The sequence below is a fragment of the Phocoena phocoena genome, chromosome 14 (assembly GCF_963924675.1).
Source record: "Phocoena phocoena chromosome 14, mPhoPho1.1, whole genome shotgun sequence".
NCBI lineage: Eukaryota > Metazoa > Chordata > Mammalia > Artiodactyla > Phocoenidae > Phocoena > Phocoena phocoena.
Genome location: NC_089232.1, coordinates 30,455,535 through 30,476,874, shown reverse-complemented (window position 1 = coordinate 30,476,874; position 21,340 = coordinate 30,455,535). Strand labels below are relative to the sequence as shown.

Genomic DNA, 21,340 nt, shown 5'->3' with positions numbered 1-21,340 from the left:
AAGGAAGGAAGGAAGGAGGGAGGGAGGGAGGGAAGGAAGAAAGGAAGGAAAGAAGGAAGGAAGGAAAGAAGGAAGGAAGGAAGGAAGGGAGGAAGGGAGGGAAGGAGGCAGGGAGGGAAGGGGAAGAGAGGTGAGGGGAGGAGAGGGGAGGGAAGGGAGGAAGGAAGGAAGGGTGGAAAAAAGGGAGAAAGAGGGAGGGAAGGAGGGAGGAAGGAAGAGGGAGAGAGGAATGGAGGGGAAAGAAGGAAGATAGATAGATAGATACATGGATACATAGATGCATAGAGAAATAAAGCAGAAAAATAAAATATTATAGCATGTACCTGTTCACAAGAGCTAGGATCAGTCAATCAGTAAGAGTGGGTCAAATATTTTTTCTCCTCTTCTTTGTATTCAAATACAAAAATATAGATTTTTCAATAGCATTTCATTGCAGCATTCAGAGTAGGCATGTCAATCATTGGTAGCCTGCAGAATCAGAAAAAATATATAATACTATAATAAAATAAATACACAACTTGGATGAGATAAAATTCTCACCCATCCTTGGCTCCCAACTTTCCAGCTTATAATGGAAACAATCCTGGAATTTCATTAGACATAGTATCGTGTCCATGACCTGAGACAAGGGCTAAAGCTCTGTCAATGCTGAACTTCTTGGGTAAGGACCCACTGCCAGCAGAAGGGCAGGTACCCGTGTAGTGACCTCACTGGAGAAGTAAGCCCTGCCTGTGGGGGGTAAGTGAGCCAAGGTCACACGGCAAGGCAAAGCAGCAGCCGTCCCAGTTTCCTGAAGGGAGGAGGGCCTGGCAATGCTACGCTGGTTGGTTACAGAGTGGGGTACAGACTCCAAATAAAAATACATCCTCACTGACCCAGGCTCCTTCAGTTTGCAGTAAAAGCAATGGGCAGGGTCATGGGGGCAGGTCGTATCGCAGGGTACACGGGCACAGGACCCAGGAGTGTCAGGAGGGCTGGACTGCATCTGAGGAGATTCCAGGAACCTCAGCAGCCTGGCTCTTGGGCCTTCACTCTGCTGCCCTCCCCTCTGTGTCTCGCCTATTCCCTCCTCTGCACCATTCTCTTTTCTCTGCCAGATGTATTCCTCGTGTGCTTTGCTTCTCTGCCTCACAGCTTCTGCGTATTCTTAGTTTCTGCAGGTGCCCCATGGTGGCCCCTCCAGCCTTTCTCTAACTCAGGGCCCTTCCAACTCAACTTCTCTCTGTTAACTGCCTCAATCCCTGGGTATTTCCAAGTTCAAATTCTTTTCCAGAGAAGTGGTCAGAGAGTCCCATTCATCCCTTCACATCAGAACCAACCAGAGATTCCTGGCCAGCCTTGTTCTTATGGCTTCCTATTTACCCCAGTGGTGAGTGTCTTAGTCAATTCAGGCTGCTATAGCAAAAACATCACAGTCTAAGAGGCTTACACAAGAGAAATTTCTTTCTCATGGTTCTGGAGGCTGGGAAATCCAAGATCAGGATGCTGGCAGACTCAGTCCCTGGTGAGGGCTCTGTTCCTGGTTTGCGGATGGCTGTCTTCCGTTGTAAACTCACAGGATGGAGAGCAGACAGAGAGAGGCAAGCTCTCATGTCTCTTCTTTAAAAAAAAAAAAATTTAGTTATTTACTTTGGCTGCACCAGGTCTTAGTTGTGGCCTGTGGCATCTTTGTTGTGGCATGCGGGATCTAGTTCTCCGACCACGGATGGAACCCAAGCCCCCTGCATTGGGAGCATGGAGTCTTACCCACTGGACCACCAGGGAAGTCCCTCATGTCTCTTCTTATAAGAGCACGAATCCCATCGTGAGGGCTCCACCCTGGTGGCTTAATTACCTCCTACAGGCCCCATCTCCTAATACCATCCCAGTGGGGATTAGGGTTTTAACATATGAATTGTGAGGGGATGCATTCAGTCAGTGAGGGAGGCATCTCCTGCCCCAAATAATACAAGATGGCCAAACATGACATCTGACGCTGGGCAGATAATACTCACGGCAGTTTACTAGTCACAAACTGTCACAGTCCGGAGGAGGACACTGCATACCATGCAGGGCCACACGGGGGTTACACCCAGGAGCAGAGGGAGCCAGCAAGAGCCGTGAGAGCCCGGCTTTGCAGCAACAAGAGGATGGTGTGTCCCTGGTTCCGCAGGAGGAGGTGATGGGCTTGTTTGAACAGTTTCTGGACTGGCGGGTTAGCGGAACCCAGTAGGTTGAAGACTGGGTGGAGTGCAGCTGGTCCAGTTAAGGGGAATTGGCCAGGTGCGGGGACATATCTGGTGAGAGCTGGGAAACTCAAAGTTAGGCTTTTGAGGCCCTGTAAGCCTCAGAAAATATCATGGCAATAGTGAAATTTTAGGCCTTACAATGCAAGCCTCTGAATCCGCTGCCCTGGTGACAAGTGCCCACCTCAGGGAAGAAGCTGGAGCGTGGGGCAGGGTCCCATGCTACTCAGCGTGGCAGCCCAGACGTGGTGACTAACACGCCAGGCGTGACAGCAAGATGGAGAGCAGTGTCATGTTTGGACACACAATGGGATAGCTCCCCAGAGGCAGCCCTGAGCCCACAACTTGTATTTCATTTCTACATCAGCTTGTGCTATGAGCACACAGCCGACACTGGGAAGAAACAACATTCTCCCGTAACTTGCTACTTCGAATTATGAAGGGTGGGAACAACCAAGTATTTCTTAGGGAAGACATAGATGCCTTCCATGCCCACACATCCACCCCTGTGAACTTGCCCGTCTTCACTTCCCTGACGCCCTTGCTCCCTCAGACCTCAGATGTCCCTGGAGCTGGCCTACAAATGCTCCCTCGTGGATGCCATCGCTGACTGCCCATCCCTCGTCCATCACCATATTTTAAAAACCCCAACTGCCCCATGTTCCTTCAAGATTCCTCCTAATGCCCCTGACCTTAGCCCCGACCCCTTTGCACTCAGAACACCAGGCTGCTGGTCACAGTCACTGAAGGAAAACGTCCCCTCCCCAGGACCCTATAAAGGACACCTAACTAGGACCCCAAGGAGGGGAGGGCTGCTCTGCTGAGCCCACCCCACACTCACACCGCACCCTTTCTGCTTCCTCTCTGCTCCTCTCCTGTCTGGTGTGGGCCTGGATTCCTGCCTCGGCCCCTGGATGGGGGATTTGGACCCGATGTCTGTGATCACGGTCTCTGTGAAGAGTGGGAAACTTGATGTGTCTCCCCATCGGGAGCAAAGGCAGAGAACAAAAGATGGTCCATGAACATCTGGAAGGAAAGACGACCAGGAGGGTCGTGACACCGCAGACACTGCAGTGCTAGCTCTGTTGCACTTCAATAAAAGCCAGAGATCAGTACTACTCATATTTCATGGCATTTCTGGGGCTGGAACATTCCTACTCTGTTATTTTGAACCCCCAACTGTTTCCTGAGGACACCCCAGAACTTCATGTCCGGGAGAGCAGATGTTCTTCCCCGCACATTCACCTGTACCCGCGGGAAGAAAACAACAAAAGAGACTGACCTTTTCCTAGGCAGCATTTTATTCTAATGAAGCTCAGAGGTGCCCTCTTCACTGAAGGCCCCTTCCCCTGCCCTCTGGGGAGAGAGGAGATGCAGAAGAAAGAGGAGGGGAGGCAGAAGGGCTCGGCAGACAGACTGGTCCCAGAGTTTAGCGAGTGAGGGGGAGGGAGAAGCGCATGGACGCTGGTCCAGCTCTAAGGAGACACATTCCCATGTCAGCCCCAGATCTGAACCAGTCAAGCCCGTCCCAGGGAGGAAGGGTCTCAGATCTCAGAGGATGTGGATGAAGGGGGCCATGGGTACATGGCATGAACAGGGTTACCAAGAGCTGAGCTCTTCCCACTGAGAACACAGCCACCTCAGCAGGCAACTGGGAATTCTGGGGAGTCAACCAGAAAAGCCCTGAGTCTCAGTCTCCAGACAATTGCTTGGGTGGTCGAAGCAACTTTCATGCAGTGAAGACGAGGCTTCTCTGAAGGGATGGGACACCCCAGGGTGCTGCCCCAGATTGCAGGTTCGGATTCACCTCACTGGGTGAATTAGTGAACTTCTAATCCTCTCCACCCTCAGCTCCCACTTCAACCCAAGATCTCCTTTCCATTTCAGCTGACTCTGTGGGGTCAGAGAACTCCTAGCCAAGGCAGATAGACTCCCGGATGCCTTCAAGACAATTTCGAAACAAGAAAAATTAAAGTTCAAAATCACCCTGGAGTATGAAGGAGAGAGCCACACTTCCTTGAATTCAACAAGCATTGGAGTTTAAAGTTTGAGCTTGGGGGCCAGTCCTGACATGGTTCTGATGGCATGTAGGGTCGTTTACAGATAAAAAGAAATTCCTTGTCACAGGAGGCATCATTCCGTGACTGCAATGAGGACATCTTTATATCGGCACAGTGTTCGTTGTTCCCAGTGTTGTTGGGCTCACCTGGAATCCAGAACCTATGAAAGGAAAAAAACAAAGAAAAACATATTTCCAATGAATAACTGAGAGATTTCAACTCCAGCTTTGGTGCCGGGTGATAGCATCTCAAGTTTTTCCATGCCTGAGAGGAAGGGGACCAGTGATCTGTCAATCTCTAAGCCTGCAATCACCCCCCAAGTCAGGGCCAAACCAGCCCACAACTCTCAAGGCCCTATAGGAACCCACAGTGCAAAGACCTAAACTTAGAACGAGGTCCCTGCCAAGTCTGGGTGGACGGCCATGCTGCCAAACCCCAGAGGGCACCGAGAGGCCATGAATTTGTCCCCAGTTTTACAGCCAATTAGTGGCAGAGGTCAGCTAGATCTCTGTTCAATGCTCCTGCCGCCCAAGGATGGGGAAGAATCACAAACCCTGTGGTCAGTAGGAACTATCACTCCACTCTTCATGCCCTGGCCCTGGCCCAAGAAAGTCAGTCTGGGAAGGAGGGTTCTCGGGGCTTACTTCACGCTCTGGACCTTGTTGAACAGCGAGTCATCCACCCAGTACCAGTACCCCTCACTCCCTGCTTTGCTCAGGCCGATCCAATAGAGAAGTCCGCCTGTAGTCCTGTAGAGAAGCTCCTGCAGAGAGACAGAATGAGCAGAGGTGCTGCCACGACTCCGAGTTGGAGCATCTGTCTCTCTGGGTGCTCTTCACCCATCCTCAGTGACAGCCCCTGAACCCCCAGACACAGGGTTAGGACTCTAGACTCTGACTCCAGAGCCCATGATCTCACCTGCTCTGCTAGCCCACCTCCAGATGAAAGGAGCTCGTTCAATATTCTGCCTCACCAGGTACGAGACTTCTTGGGTTAGACAATGTCATTAATGCTATTCACAAATATTTCTACTTTCTGGGCACATGGAAAGATTGTACTACCCTGCCCTCTTTGAAGCTACAAATACTGCCTCATTTATTTGGCCAATGAAATGTGAGCTGAAGTGATGTCCGTTGCTTCCAGCAGAAGCTTTAAGGGCCAACACACAATGTGCCATGTTCCCTTTTCTCACCTCAGCAATTGTGGAAACATATGTTGAGATGAAATCTCCTTTGACCTAAGCCCTGAGTAACCACAGTGAGCAGAACCCCTTGCTGACCCTCATTGGACATGCAGTGTACAAGTGAGAAGTAATTCTGAAGAATTACCGCTATTTGGGGATTTTTGTCACTGCAGCGTAATCTTGCCCATCCTGCCTGATACAGCTACCAGTACACCCCCTTCCTAGAGCCCACAGGACAGCACTCACCTGTTCACTCTCTGAGGTCACTGAGGTCAAGTGTGAATCCCTGGACAAGCAGAACTGCTGGGCACTGTACCAGGTCCTTGTGACTTGAGAAAAGTAATAGAAGTTCCCCCTGAAGTACTTCCACCCTTGAGAAACCATCTGTAGGATGTCATCTAGAGAACAAGAGTGAAATATGTACTCTGGTGTTCCTGTTTTCTCTGGTGCTGGCTAGGTAGGGATACTTGAGTGGGATCCCAGAGACAGAGTGAATGGGGCTGGTCTCTGGGGGTCTTTGGGTCCTTGTGTAGGAGCTTGGGGACATTCCCTCAGATCCTGAAAGTCTGACTGAGATTTGTAGAGTCTCTGGGCTCAGAGAGGGGAGAGCGAGAGAGGCTGAATCAAGAATCTGTCTCTCCTGTGAGGAGGAGTAATTTTCCATTGGCCATCACAAGTGTCTGAGCCCCTGGGCTCTAGGTAGAGACTAATGGAAAATGGCTGGCTTTGGATCAGGACAAAGAGACTCCCTAATGCCTTCATATTCTATGCCTTGGTGTGGGAACCCTGGCTGGTCCCTAGTGTCTTCTCTCCTGAACAGCCCCTAAGCCCTCCCCAAACCCAGTGCTGAGCCCTCTCTTCTTAACTTTCCAGCCATGGCTGCCCTGCTCCTCTCTCCCTTCCCTTCACACACACCAGCCCAGTGATGTCATGCCTAAGAGTGGCAAGGTCCCACGGGCCACTGGTCAACTGGCAACGTTCTTTTCTGAGTCACTTACTTTGCTGTTGGAACAACTGGCTGACATTCTCCAAACCTCTCTGGAGTCCCCGGACCTTTGCATTTAAAGCACGGGCTTTATCCAAATCTCTTTTTAGCTCCGGGATTTGGGCATTGAACTTATCGACTTCTTCCCAGCTACTCGTTAGTATCTGCAGCCGTGCATTGGCTTCCTTCACGCTGGTTTCCAACCTCCGGATCTGAGAACACATACGATCCAGGCTGGCACTCACCATCTGGACCTGAATGCCAGCTGCCGCCACGCCACCTCTATTCCTCTTTATTTCAGAACTCAGGGTGCTGATGTTGCCCACACGACCTTTCAGCAACTGGGCATTGGTCTTGACATCCGATACTGTGCCCAAAACCAAGGATCTGGATATGAGAGAGTCAAGAGGTCAGCCAAGGGGATCCCCAGGGACTGGAGTGGGGCTGCTGCCAGGGTAATAAAAGGAAGGGGAGGGAAGGGATGGGCTCAAGCTTCCCAAGGACCCAACCCAAGGAGCAGTTGCCTACCCTCCACTCATTCATAATGTATTCATTCAACAAACACGCGATGGGCACCTTCCGTGCACCAGGAACTCTGGGAGAGGCAGATCATGCAAAGATCGACAAAACACGGGCTCTCTGTTAGAGGCTCTCACGGGTAAGCAGAAGAGGGGGTTAGAATCCAGTTCTAAATTTTCTTTGCATGTTCACGGCGCATTTGGTAAAGGGATGCCTTCAAACACCCCTTTGTCATACTTCCCATGTCCCTCTGGGCCGCACGGCTTATGACTACCCATAAGCCCCTCGCGGCTATGGAAGGGAGAGCCTATGCAGACTTCTAATCTGGAGATGATCTCTTCTCCAGAGAATACAAAAAGGGAGAATTACGAAACCACTTCTTCTCTTCCCTTGTCCCACCCCCTGTCACACTCTGTTCAGGCCACAGGCTTAGGTGCCATAGAGGAAACCAAAAATAAGCCAAGTGGGCTCAAAGCAGAGGAGACCCTGCTCAGACCCTCCAAGTCCAAGACCAAATATGTCCCGAGGCCTTGAAGGGAGAGTGCAGATGTTCCCTCCACCTGCTTTCTGGAGACCTAATGAGAGGCAGAAGAAGCAGAGGCCATGAGGCTTGGCAAAGCCAGAGAGGGAGAAAGGTACATCACACATCCAATGAAGAAGTAGGAAGTCTCCCTTGACATGACCTTTGGGGGAGCAGGAGAGTGAAGAGAAGCGGTCCTGTGGTGGGGGGTGGGCAGTGATCCCTAACCCTAACCCTAACCCTAGCCCTAACCTGTTGGCCAGGTTCTCCATCTAGTCAGTTGGGGCTGAGGATGCAGTTGGGACACCATCCCCTGTGGGGTCAGGAAACATCATGCTCACTGTTGGGGGCCACCCACAAGGCTCTCGATCAAAGGGACATGAAACTCAGAGAGGAAGGAGGGAATGACACAGGATGGAGATGGGCGAACATTTCTTGGGGACAAAAGAGCGTGTCCTAGAGCACAAGCGTGCTGATCCCTGTCGGGAAAATCTCCCCGGAACTGGAAAGGAAGCTGATCTTACGGGGGACGGCGGCGGTGTGGAGGTGGGAGGGGACCCTCTGATTGCACGTGGAAAGAGGGGAAACAAGACAAATGAAAAAGCCAGAGGCAGGAGAGACCACCAGAGAGCGGGGGAGAGAGGGAGCCGACTGGCCGTGGGGAAGGATGGAGCCCAGGTGGAAGCTGAGGACTTACAGAGAATGGCCTGCAGCAGGATGGAGGCGACCGGGACCAGCATCAGGAAGATGACTGCAGCACGGACTGTGAGAAGTCTTCCCAGAACCAGAGATGGACGCCTCTTGGGAGGAGGCTCTGCAGGAAGAAGAGGAGAGCGTTCGTTGGACCAGCAAACTGTGGGTTTGGGCACAGAGCCCTGAGCAGATTCTGCACCGTAACCCTCCTGGCACAGGTGCCCCCGGCCAGCTCTCTCCCCAAAGTCCTTTTATCTAGAGGAAAAGGGAAGTGACCCCCAGAAGTCATTGTGTTATCCCAAAGTTCCCCATTCCTGGCTTAAGCACCTAGGCTACAGCTCAGTTCTCTCCTCAAGGGCCTGAGCTTTCAGGAAGAGGCCATTTGTCATCTTCTCCGGGGGGTCTATTACATGGGCACTTTAACTACCTTGTCCTCAGGCTAAGCTTTTTCTAAGACGGCTCTCATCCATCTTCCATCCTGCCATCCATTCACCCCACAAATACATATTGAATGCCTTCTAGATACCAGGCACTGTGCTAGGACTGAGACACAAAGCTGAAGAACTCACAGTCCTTGTACTCAAAGGGCTCACCATCTGGTAAGAAAGACAGACCTGAGCAAATAAATTACAATACAGGGTGATAAGCATAACGATAGAAGAATATGCACAGTTCAAGGGAAGTACAGAGACTGAAGTAATTTTAAGAAGTTCCGGGTAGAGGGATTAGCATATTGGAAAGTATGGAGTGCCTGGCAAATTATAGGTAGTTTGGCACTGTTGGAGTATAGAGTATCAATATATGACCTGAGCAGGGAGGGCTTGGGCTAAGGAGGCACCTGGGGTCAGATCATAAAGATCCTTTTGGGTCGTGTTAAAGAGCTTGAACTCTGGCTTATAGGTGATGTGGAGCCAGTGAAGGACTTTAGGCAGGAGAGAGACAAGGACAGGAACACTGAAGAAAAATCCGTCTGATCGTGGTGAGGGGCAGAGATCAGGGTGTGGGGAGTCTGGAAGCAGGGAGACCAGTAAGCAGACCACTGCAATAAAATATTCTACTTCTGTTTAGGGCATCTTAGATGATAGAATATCCCTCTATAAAATGGGGCTTGGAGATTCAAACTGTAAATGTACGATTTGGCTTCTCCTCTCTGCTTCCTGCATTTGTGAGGGTCTCTGACAATGTGGGAGGCCCAGCAATATCAGACCAGGAGCTGCTCTTTCATTCATGGGAGACGCTCAGGGCAGGGAGGAGCTGATTTGGGGCTCCATGAGGGACTAAGTTTTCTCCTGGGAAGCTTCTGACACTTTGAAGAAATCTGCCACATCTGAGAAACCTGGTATATAACAGATTCTAAACAAATATTTCAACTCTGAGATTCCAGCCTGTGGACTGGAATCTGTCTTCTGGAAGCTACTGCATCTTTCTATGGCCTCCAGCAGTTCTCATTCATTCACATAGTAAAGGCATGAGGCAAGTGTGGTTTTAAACCTTACCCAAAAATGCATAACAACTCTGGCCACAGGACTAGAAACCTGACCGGGCTTCGCTGACCCTGAGCCAGTGGAGCTGGATGACAGGTTGGTGTCAGGGACCAAGGTTGGAGGCTAAATGATCAGGGCCAAGGAGATAGCTACCTTTACTTGCAGAGGCTTCTACTGTTTTGATATTTGAGAGGATCCCAGCTCCCTCTCTGACCAGTTCATTGTGATTACAGACCCATTGCTGCTCCCCTCTCCAGACTGAATAGGCCTCAGACTAGAGCTGTTTCTCTGACTGGTTGAGGGAAACCGGAGAGGACTCCACACCACCCTTTCCAAGTGTTGGGAAGGAAGCTGGATCACAAGGATGGTGTTCCTTTCATCCTGTCTCATTTCCTCCCTACCCACATAACGTCCAGGCCTGCTGTCTGCTCTAAGCTTTGACGTTAGCTAATCCCACAAGCTGAAGGCCTCACTCCTAATTCACTGCCAGTCTCTGAACATTTATAACCACGCCTGTTCTCTTAAAGCCGCTCACCTAGCTGAAGAGCCTTGGTTCTACCAGGGCTCAGAAGGAGTCAGAATGTTCTGTTTCTGGGCTCTCATGCTTGTTACCCAGCCTAATCCCAGGATCACGTCAGCCCTTCTGCTCCTGGTTCCTGGCCTCACATCCACGTCCCAGGGCCTGGGGATGGAGAAGAATCCAAGTTACTTTGGATTCTTGGTAGAAAGTACCACTGGGGTCCTGGTCTCCTCCTGAGGCATTTGAGGGAGAGCAGCTGCCACATAAGACCTTGGAATGTCTGTCCCCTTCCCTCTCTGTTGAAAAGTTGACTTTCCCCAACCTCTGCTGTTATGTAGCATGAGTGATTGGTAGAATGCCCATGTGCCCTCCCAGTGGTCCCAGGAAAGAATCTGGAAGCCTCGCCAAGCTGGGACGGGACTCACTGCATAAGATGGGACTGGGCTTGGGGGGCATTTACTCCAAGTGATGGAAATGGAGGCTTCAGGTAGGCGTTCCGCTGATAGCTGGACAAAAGGCTGATCCAGCATGAGGAAGATAGGCAAGAAGCAACCGCAATCCTCTGGGCCCTCTGGGGTTTCAGAGATGGTTTCTGTAAAAGTCCCGACCATGAGGAGTTTCATTTCCCACTTTGCAGGGAAGACGTGGGTCATGAGCTATTTTCCTCTGGCCATGCTTATCCGCAGGTATTTCCTGAGCAGTCTCCCAGAAAAGACCAAGTGGAAGGTGGGTGCCTCAGCCTCACTTTCCAGACAGGAAGGAGGGCAATTCTCCCAGACATTTAGGAGATCCCCGCTCCTCCAAACAGAGGAGGAACTTTGGGCCAGATCTAGAGTGACCAAAAATCACTGCTGTGATGAGAGAGAGGGAAGTCAGTGCTCATTTTGCTGTTGCCCCACTGCCATGCTCCTGGGGTTCTAAGGCCTCCTCTGGATAAGGATGGAGGAAGGAAACAGTTTGGCCACTCTCCCCTTCTCTGGTTGGGACTCTCCTTATGCTTGGAGGTAGACCATAGGCATAATCAATGGGAGTGGAAAAGAGACCCGGGCTGTTTGAAATGCCCCAGCAGTGCTGAGGGTCATCTCCAAGGAGTGGTGATCTGAGTCCCTCCATCCAAGGCATAGAGGAAACTAAAGTAGACAACAAACCAGGGAGAGGGGTTGGAGGAGGCTGGGAGGAATGGAGGGGAGGGGAGAATGAGATGAGAAAGGAGACAGTTACGACAGCTGGTCAGACTGATTCATAGGGGACTCCTGTATATAATGTGATGTGGTATTTGACCAGCAGAGCCCAGATAACCAAAGGATTCCATGCCCCCCTCTGGATGTGTGCTCTGGGAACAGGGGATAGGGCAGAGAAACCAAGAAGAAAGAAATGGTAGGTGGGGCCCTTCATCCATCCTTTCCTCTAGAATGCCTGCTCTGTACCAGCTGCAAAGAGAAAGAAAACCATGGACCCTGCCCTCAGAAACAGTGCTTCTCTTGGGAAAACACGGCATCCATCATCCCAGGGAGAAGGGAAGACTTTCCCAAGACCACAGAGGGCCTCCTCAGCTCTCCCTTGACCCTGGGAATGGTTCCTCTTTTTTAGAACATTGTGTGAGGGCAATGTTTCTCTGGCACAGTGACAATGGGCTAGACCTCAGTGAACAGGCAGTTACGTCAGGTGCAATCATAAATAATGTGGTATGGATATGGGGGAGCCTCCTGGCTGCATGGAAGGATCACTGTGTGCCAGGTAGAGGAGGCTGCTCTGAACTATCCGGGTCAGAGAGCCCTTGCCTGTGTCCTTAGTGAGAGGGCAAATTCACGGCAGGAAAGTAACACAGGGCTCTTGGGAAAAGTATGCATAGTTTCCTTTTGTATCTTTTATTTCTTTATTAATGATATTCATTACAGAAAAAAATCCAGGTGAGTGAAAAGAAAAAAAAAACTATCTACCATACAGAAAAAAAAAAGCTGTACACACAGTTCATTCTTCCTATCTACATGTACGTATATATATATTTACGTCTATATCCATAGCTATACCTAACTATAACTGTGTATATATTTATATAAGTATTGAATGGGACAACTCCTGTGTCTTTTCCCCAGCATCATTCCCATCTCCATTTGTGATACGAAGAGTCCTCCTCCTTTGGGAAACTACGCCCCCTCCTCACCCCCCACTTTGCTTGGCTCAGAGCCAGTGTCCACAGGTTGGGTTTTTAACACAACCCATTACTCTGACATTGAGTCTTCTGCCTCCTGCTTCCACTTTTAAGGCCTCTTACATTGGGCCCACCCAGATAATCCAGGATAGTTTCTGTATCTTAAAGCCAGCTTATTTATTTATTTAGCTGTGTCACAAGGCTTGTGGGATCTCAGTTCTCTGACCTGGGACTGAACCCACACCCTCGGCAGTGAAAGCACCAAGTCCTAACCACTGGATCATCAGGGAATTCTTAAAGCCAGCTTACTAGCAGCCTTAATTCCACTTTGCCATGTAACTTAATGTACTTCCAGGTTCTGGGATTACGATGTGGACATCTTTGTGGCCATTATTGTACCTACCACACTTCCTCACCGTATTAAGTTAGGGTAGCCTTAGTAGAAATTTTGGTATATATCCCTGAAGTTTGAGAGATAAACAGTCTGGTACTTGACACATGAATGAAAGGTCTAAGGCCTTCAGTAGGTGATAATAAATAAATAGTAGGATGGGACTTCCCTGGTGGCACAGTGGTTGAGAGTCCGCCTGCCAATGCAGGGGACATGGGTTCAATCCCTGGTCTGGTAAGATCCTACATGCCTCGGAACAACTGAGCCTGAACGCCCCAACTACTGAGCCCACACGCTGCAACTACTGAAGCTGGCATGCTCTAGGGCCCACATGCCGCAGCCACTGAGCCTGTGTGCTGCAACTGCTGAGGCCCACGTGCCTAGAGCCCATGTTCTACAACAGGAGAGGCCACCGCAGTGAGAAGCCCATGCACCGTAATGAAGAGTGGCCCCCGCTCGCTGCAACTAGACAAGGCCTACAAGCAGCAACGAAGACCCAATGCAGCCAGAAGTTTTTTTATAAAATTAAAAAAAAAATAAATAGTAGGATAAACAAACTGTGTTACTTCTAAACAATGGAATATTATTCAACACTAAAAAGAAATGAGCTATAATGGTACTGAAAGAAAAACAGATATATAGGTCAGTGAAACAGAATTGAGAGCCCAGAAATAAACCCACACATATATGGGCAATTAATTTATACAGACAAGCAAAGAACATACAAGAGAAAGAATAGTCTCTTCAATAAATGATGTTGGGGAAACTGGACAGCCACATGCAAAAAAAAATGAAACTAGACCACCATCTCACACTATACATAAAACTCAACCCAAAGTGGATTAAAGACTTGAATGTAAGCCATAAAACTCCTAGAAGAAAACATAGGCAGTACACTCTTTTTGACATCAGTCTTAGCAATATCTTTCTGGATATGTCTCCTCAGGCAAGAGAAACAAAAGCAAAAATAAGCAAATGGAACTACATCAAACTAAAAATCTTCTGCACAGCAAAGGAAACCATCAACAAAATGAAAAGACAACCAACCATCTGCAAATGATATATCTGATACGGGGTTAATATCCAAAAAATATAGAGAACTTATACAACTCAACACCAATAACAAAATCAACTTGGTTAAAAAAAATGTGTAGGGCTTCCCTGGTGGCACAGTGGTTGAGAATCTGCCTGCCAATGCAGGGGACACGGGTTCGAGCCCTGGTCTGGGAAGATCCCACATGCCGCGGAGCAACTAGGCCCGTGAGCCACAACTACTGAGCCTGCGCATCTGGAGCCTGTGCTCCGCAACAAGAGAGGCCACGACAGTGAGAGGCCCGCGCACCGCGATGAAGAGTGGCCCCCGCTTGCCGCAACTAGAGAAAGCCCTCGCACAGAAACGAAGACCCGACACAGCCAAAAATAAATAAATAAAATAAAAAATTAAAAAAAAAAAAAAAAAATGTGTAGAGGGCTTCCCTTCCCTGAGAGTCCGCCTGCCGATGCAGGGGACGTGGGTTCGTGCCCCAGTCTGGGAAGATCCCACATGCCGCGGAGCGGCTGGGCCCGTGAGCCATGGCTGCTGAGCCTGCGCATCCGGAGCCTGTGCTCCGCAGCGGGAGAGGCCACAACAGTGAGAGGCCCGTGTACCGCAAAAAATAAAAATAAAAAATAAAGAGTTCTCAAATCTTTTCAAAAAAATAAAAATAAATTTGTCCTGGCTACATGTAAAGAATGAAATTAGAACATTCTCTAACACCATATACAAAAATGAACTCAAAATGGATTGAAGACCTAAATGTAAGGCCGGGTACTATAAAACTCCTAGAGGAAAACACAGGCAAAATACTCTTTGACATAAATTGCAGCAATTTTTTTTTAGATCCGTCTCCTAGAGTAATGAAGTAAAAGCAAAAATAGACAAATGGAACCTAATCAAACTTAAAAGCTTTTGCACAGCAAAGGAAACCATAAACAAAATGAAAAGACAACCTATGGAATGGGAGAAAATATTTGCATATGATGTGACCAACAGGGATTAATTTCCAAAATACAAAAATGTCTCATACAGCTCAATATCAAAAAAACAAACAACCCAATCAAAAAATGGGCAGAAGACCTAAACAGACATTTCTCCAGAGAAGACATAACAAAATGGTCAACAGGCACATAAAAGATGTTCAACATCACTAATTATTAGAGAAATGCAAATCAAAACTACGAAGAGGTACCACCTTACACCGGTCAGAATGGCCATTGTTAAAAAGTCTACAAATAACAAATGTTGGAGAGGGTGTGGAGAAAAGGGGACCATCCTACACTGTTCGTGGGAATGTAAACTGGTGCAGCCACTGTGGAGAACAGTATGGAGGTTCCTTAAAAAACTAAAAATACAGTTACCATATGATCCAGCAATTCCACTCCTGGGCATATACCCGGAAAAGATGAAAACTCTAATTCAAAAAGATACATGCACCTCAATATTCATAGAAGCACTATTTACAGTAGCCAAGACATGGAAGTAACCTAAATGTACATTGACAGATGAATGGATAAAGAAGATGTGGTATATTTATATGTACACATATATATGCATACACACACACGTATATATACACATTGGAATACTAGCCATAAAAAAGAATGAAATAATGCCATTTGCAGCAACATGGATGGACCTAGAGATTATCACACTAAGCAGTCAGACAAAGACAAATATATGATATCGTTTACATGTGGAATCTAAAATTATGATATAAATGAACTTATTTACAAAACAAAAATTTCAGTCTGGGGCTTCCCTGGTGGCACAGTGGTTGAGAGTCTGCCTGCCGATTCAGGGGACACGGGTTCGTGCCCCGGTCCAGGAAGATCCCACATGCCGCGGAGCAGCTGGGCCCGTGAGCCATGGCCGCTGAGCCTGTGCGTCCGGAGCCTGTGCTCCGCAACGGGAGAGGCCACAACAGTGAGAGGCCTGCGTACTGCAAAAAAAAAAAAATTTCTGTCTGTTATTTTCACAGACATAGAAAACAAATTTACGGTTACCAAAGGGGGAAGGTGGGGGAGGGATAAATTAGGAGCTTGGGATTAACAGACACATACTACTATAAAAGAGACAAACAACAAGAACCTAGTATATAGTACAAGGAATTATGTTCAATATCTTGTAATAACCTATAATGGAAAAGAATCTGCAAAAGAATATATATCTCTTTGCTGTATACTTGAAACTAATACACATTGTAAATCAACTGTACTTCAATAAAAATTTTTTTTAATAAAATCAATTTATCCTTGGATTCAAAAAATAAAAAGAAATGAGCCATCAAGCCATGAAAGGACAGGGAGGAAACTTAAACGTGTATCATTAAGTGAAAGAAGCCAATCTGAAAAGGCTACATACTGTATGGTTCCAATTCTATGGTATTCTGGAAAAGACAAAACTATGGATACAGTAAAAAGATCAGTGGTTGCCAGGGGTTATGGGGGAGGGAGGGATGAATAGGTGAAGCACAGGATTTTTAGGGCAGTGAAACTACTCTGTGTGATACAGTAATAGTGGATACATGTCATTACACATTTGTCAAAACCCATAAAATGTACGACAACAGGAGCTCACACTAATGTGAACTATGGGCTTTGAGTGATAACGATGTGTCGAGCAGGCTCATCGATTGTAACAAATGCACCACTCCGGTGGGGTGTGTTGAGAGTGGAACAGGCTGGGGGCGCCCTCTAGAGGCAGGGAGTATGTGAGAACGCTCCATACTTTCTGCTCAATTTTGCTGTAAGCCTAAAACTGCTCTAAAAAATAATCTATTTTAAAAGAAAGGGAGGGACTTCCCTGGTGGCACACTGGTTAAGAATCCATCTGCCAATGCAGGGGACATGGGTTCGAGCCCTGGTGCATGAAGATACCAAATGCCGCAGAGCAACTAAGCCCGTGGGCCATAACTACTGAGCCTGTGCTCTAGAGCCCACACCGCAACTACTGAACCCCGCGCGCTCTAGGGCCCATGTGCCACAACTACTGAGCCCGCATGTGCAACTACTGAAACCCATGCGCCTAGAGCCCATGCTCTGCAACGAGAAGAACCAGCAATGAGAAGCCCAAACACTGCAACAAGGAGTAGCACCCGCTCGCTGCCAACTAGAGAAAGCCTATGTGCAGCAACGAAGACCCAATGCAACCAAAAATAAATAAAATTTTTTTAAAAAAAGAAGAAGTGGAGAAAATCTAAGGCAAGAAGCTTTAGCTAACTACTGCGTTGGGACAGCAGAGTGGGGAAGAAAAGCAAAATATAAAGATGAAATCTCTTCCAGAGTTTGATGGGGAAAAACTGTGTGTCAATGGACCAGACCTACCTCCGTTCCCTTCCACCCCCGCCCCCTGCCCTGCACCCTCTCCCTGTAGGAAACTCTTCTTAATTGATTGAGAGGGACTGAGCCAATATGGACCACCTGGATGAGTGTGGGGCAGGACCACAGAAAGCAGGCGCTGAGGTCAGGCCATAAGCAGACAGCCTGTGCAAGAGGAAGGCCATTGAGAGACCTGGGCAATGCAGGTCTCCTGAAACCCCCCCAAATACATGTCAAGGAAAATGAATTGACATTTACAATATGCTGCGTCCAGAAGCATGCATACCAGATTTCAACTGTTCCCATCAAGGAAGACCTTTCTGACACCTGTAGCAAGCTACAATTTAGGAGTGGGGTGGGTAGAATGAAGAAGAGAGAAAGGAAGGGAACAAGATAAAAGCCAAGCCCTCCCCGCAACATCTCATACTGGGGAAGGGGAGAAACTCAAATCTGATGGGCATTTGCCCTTTTGTGACTTTTTGACTCGATTTTTTGATTATATTAATGTGACTAGAAAAGCTATAACACCTGCCTGAGGTTCCATCCAGGGTGAAAAAGAACAAGAAACGAAAGCAAGTTTGAAGGGCAATCATAAAGTTACTGTCTAACTAGTCCCGCTCATTCAGTAAACCACTTACTGTAGGCTAGTTAACCGTTAGAAGTCCCCAGAGCTCTAGAGACCACAGGTCCAACATGGGGCAAGAATCACCACCTGCGCCCCCAGGCTTTCTTCTCAGGCTCATCCAAAACTTGGCTGCATAAACAACAAGGACCTACTGTATAGTGCAGGGAACTATATTCAGCATCTTGTAATGACTTATATTGAAAAGAAGCTGAAAAATATCTATATATGTATAACTGAATCACCTTGCTGTACACCTGAAACTAACACAACATTGTGAATCAATAAAAAAAAGAATATATGACAACTGTAAAAAAAATAAAATACATATGGTTTGGATGTGATTCACCATGCTAAATATACTGATTACATAAATTATTGTTGACTATTTTCTTTCCCATAAAAAAGTCTATATTATTACTTCTAATGGAGCCCTAGTATTCTATCGTATTATATAGCTATAACAATTTATGTAACCAATTCTTTATTAGTAAACAATTAGGATGCTTTCAGTTCCTCATCACTATAAACAACCTCACAATGAATATCTTTCAGTAATATCTCTGTGTTGTATCCATGATTATTTCCTTAGGATAAATTCCTATAAGCATACTTGCTGGACCAAAACATGTATTTTTTTTTTAAAAAATAGATTTTGTGATAAGTTTGGACAATTATGCTCTAGAAAGGTTTTTATATAATAGAACAAATCATTTCTCCTGGACCCTCATCAACAGTGGGATGTACCACTGTTGTACCCATATTATAGCCAATTTTTATATTGCATTTTCTTGATAGCTAGTGAGATTACTGAAGACTTCACATGTTTTCTCTGACATGTGTTATTGTCCTTTGTGGATGGAGTTTATTATTATGATTGTCTTCATTTGTAAGCATGCTTGAAATATTAAACCATTGTCATGTGCTAAGAAAACACACAAAAAGACTTAGCTACGATGGAGAGCCGCCAGTTACGGCCATGAACAGAGAAAGGACAAGAGGTGAAAATGGGTGCAGCCTCAGCCTTTGTGTGGAAAGGATGTCATGGAACACGCAGAAGAGAATCCCCAGAATTGAAACTGTCCCCTTCACCACACTGGTTAGGAGTTACCACTAGTTAGCACTAGTTAACTAGTCAGCAAAGAGGAACTGAAGAACTGAGACAATGACAGCAGCATAACCATGGCACATATTTTATAATTCATTCATCCATATTTCCCACTGCTCCTGTCCAGGGACCTCTCCCCGAGAACTGGGGGGATGTGGAATGAGAGCTGACCTTTCACTTCCATGCATAATACATAAATAACTTGTATAATAATCATTTAGTCCTTGACCTCATAGATCCTGTTTGGCCATTGGAGTCAAGTTCCCAGTGCCCAGAGTAAGTAAAACCCAGCAAGTGTCCAGTTCTGTCTTAATGGGACTTTTTTGTGCTGCATGTACTACTCAAACCTGTGCCCAAACCCACAGAAAAGAACAGGACCTCCAAAAACCCAAAATCCCGTGACAATATCTCCAATACCACAACGGGACATTTGTCCTCCACGAACTAAAATCATTAAGCCAAGAAATTATAAAATCCCAACATATGTCCACGTTCTGATGAATCATAACTCCGTTCACTTTATACACCGAGGATGTGGATGGTTCTCTCCAACTTGCTTTTTCAACCTTAACTACAGGTGTCTTTTCCAAACAATTCCACTTTGCTCTTTTCAGAAAGTAAATGAGATAACTGCTCTCACCTGCAGTCGTTCGCTTTTAGTTTCTTTTCCCATCTTGCTAAGGTTCCAAACTTCTTTCCCCCACTAAGCTCTCCAGCTGGCCCTTTAGCTGGGTCAGTCTCCCTAATAGAACTTTAAACTTTCATTTGCCTCCTGCTGGCTCTCTAGAGATGTCCCTGCAGCTGCTGCTTTGATCTAGACACTTACAATGAGTGTCTTCCATCATATTTCAAATGGGAATATCCCCAGAGAAGTGGATGGTCTTGTCTCTCATGCATCCACTCAAGCATCCATTTATCCATCCAGTGTAATTTATCAAGTGCCCTCTGTGTGCCAAGCTCCGTGCTGGATGCTGAGAACTCAGCCTTGAACAGAAGGACCATGGTTCCTGCCCTGTAGGGGAGTGCAATTCTCTCTGGATAATTCTTGGCATCTTGCACGTAAGAAAAATAAAATATATCCCTGATTAAGCCTAAAGCAGCAACAAAAGAAAGATATAGTTTGAAATGGTGTAATACATGACATTTTTCCAAGCTGCCTTTATTTAAAACATAGTACAGAGATATAGGAACATGTTTTCATTTCCTGCAAATAGATCTGTTTCTCATAATATATCTGACTCTTAACTACAGGAGAATTACGTGCTCACACTGCCCTTGCCCAGAGCTCCCTTCCCTGGGAAGGCGTGGAGGAGAAGGAGAGCTACGTGTCTAAGACCTATTGCGGTGGTCCTCACCCTCAGAGCATGTTTGTAAAGATGCAGCACCCTACCCCCAGAGATTCTGACGTAATTGGTATGGGTTGGGGCTCAGGCATCAGTATCTTTGTTAATTCTTGAGGTGAGTCACATGCAGCCAGGTTTGAAAACCACCCATCCAGTGGACACCCATGAGTCCTGGGATGGCATTCTGGCTCTGCCACACCCCAGTTGGGTGGGTGATCAGGGGACCCCTCCATCGCCTATGCCAGTTCAAGTCAAGTGAGATAACGCTATGCGGAAACATCTTGCTAAGTCCCACATAACAAGAGTTGCCCAGGCTGAAATACTGTATGTTATCACTTATATGTGGAATCTAAAAAATGCAACCAACTAGGGAATATGACAAGAAAGAAGCAGACTCACAGATATAGAGAACAAACTAGTGGTTACCAGTGGGGAGAGGGGAGAGGCAATACAGGGGTAGGAGCTTAAGAGGGACAAACTATTAGGTATAAAATAAGCTACAAGGATATATTGTATATCTGGGGAATATAGACGATAATTTATAATAACTATAAATGGAGTATAACCTTTAAATATCGTGAATCATAATTTATATTACATTGTAGAGCAACTTACTTCGATAAAAACATGAAAGAAAGAAAGAAAGAAAGAAAGAAAGAAAGAAAGAAAGAAAGAAAGAAAGAAAGAAAGAAAGAAAGAAAGAAAGAAAAAGAAAGAAAGAAAGAAGGAAGGGAAATAGACTTAAAAAACAAAGAGTTGCCCAGTCTAGATGCTTGGGTGTTTTTGTTCGTTTGTTTGTTCTTTTAAAGAGACAGACTTTAAGGATTTTTACATTGAAGAATTCAAAAGGTGGTACATTTCTGGAACATACTGATCTGTATTTAAAAGGAACCATTGACAAAGATTCACCAGAAATAATCAGAACAAGCAGGAAAATACAGTTAATACTACTGAAACCTACTAAAATAACTCCAGGACATCTGGTTTATCTGACATAATGATACCTCTAAGTGCTGTCACTGATATGAAACTGACTGCTTCTTACTTTTCTAAACACATAGTGGTCTAAGTAACAATATTCAATCACTTCTTTCCTGAATATACAAAAATTAAAATACCGACTAAAAAACTAACATATTCTTTTCTTTAAACGTTTCTTACAGATACAATTTCATTCAA

The 21,340-nt window shown here is 46.6% G+C and overlaps 1 protein-coding gene across 1 annotated transcript; it reads right to left on the bottom strand.

The window, feature by feature from the left end:
* Positions 1–2,065: 2,065 nt before the first annotated feature.
* CD207 (CD207 molecule) lies at positions 2,066–20,394 on the bottom strand. The gene is given in 8 exon segments (XM_065890813.1): positions 2,066–2,220; positions 4,297–4,445; positions 4,930–5,048; positions 5,715–5,866; positions 6,467–6,829; positions 6,832–6,840; positions 8,190–8,306; positions 20,361–20,394. Coding segments are annotated over 8 exon segments (1,098 nt in total).
* Between the last annotated feature and the right edge of the window lie 946 nt (positions 20,395–21,340).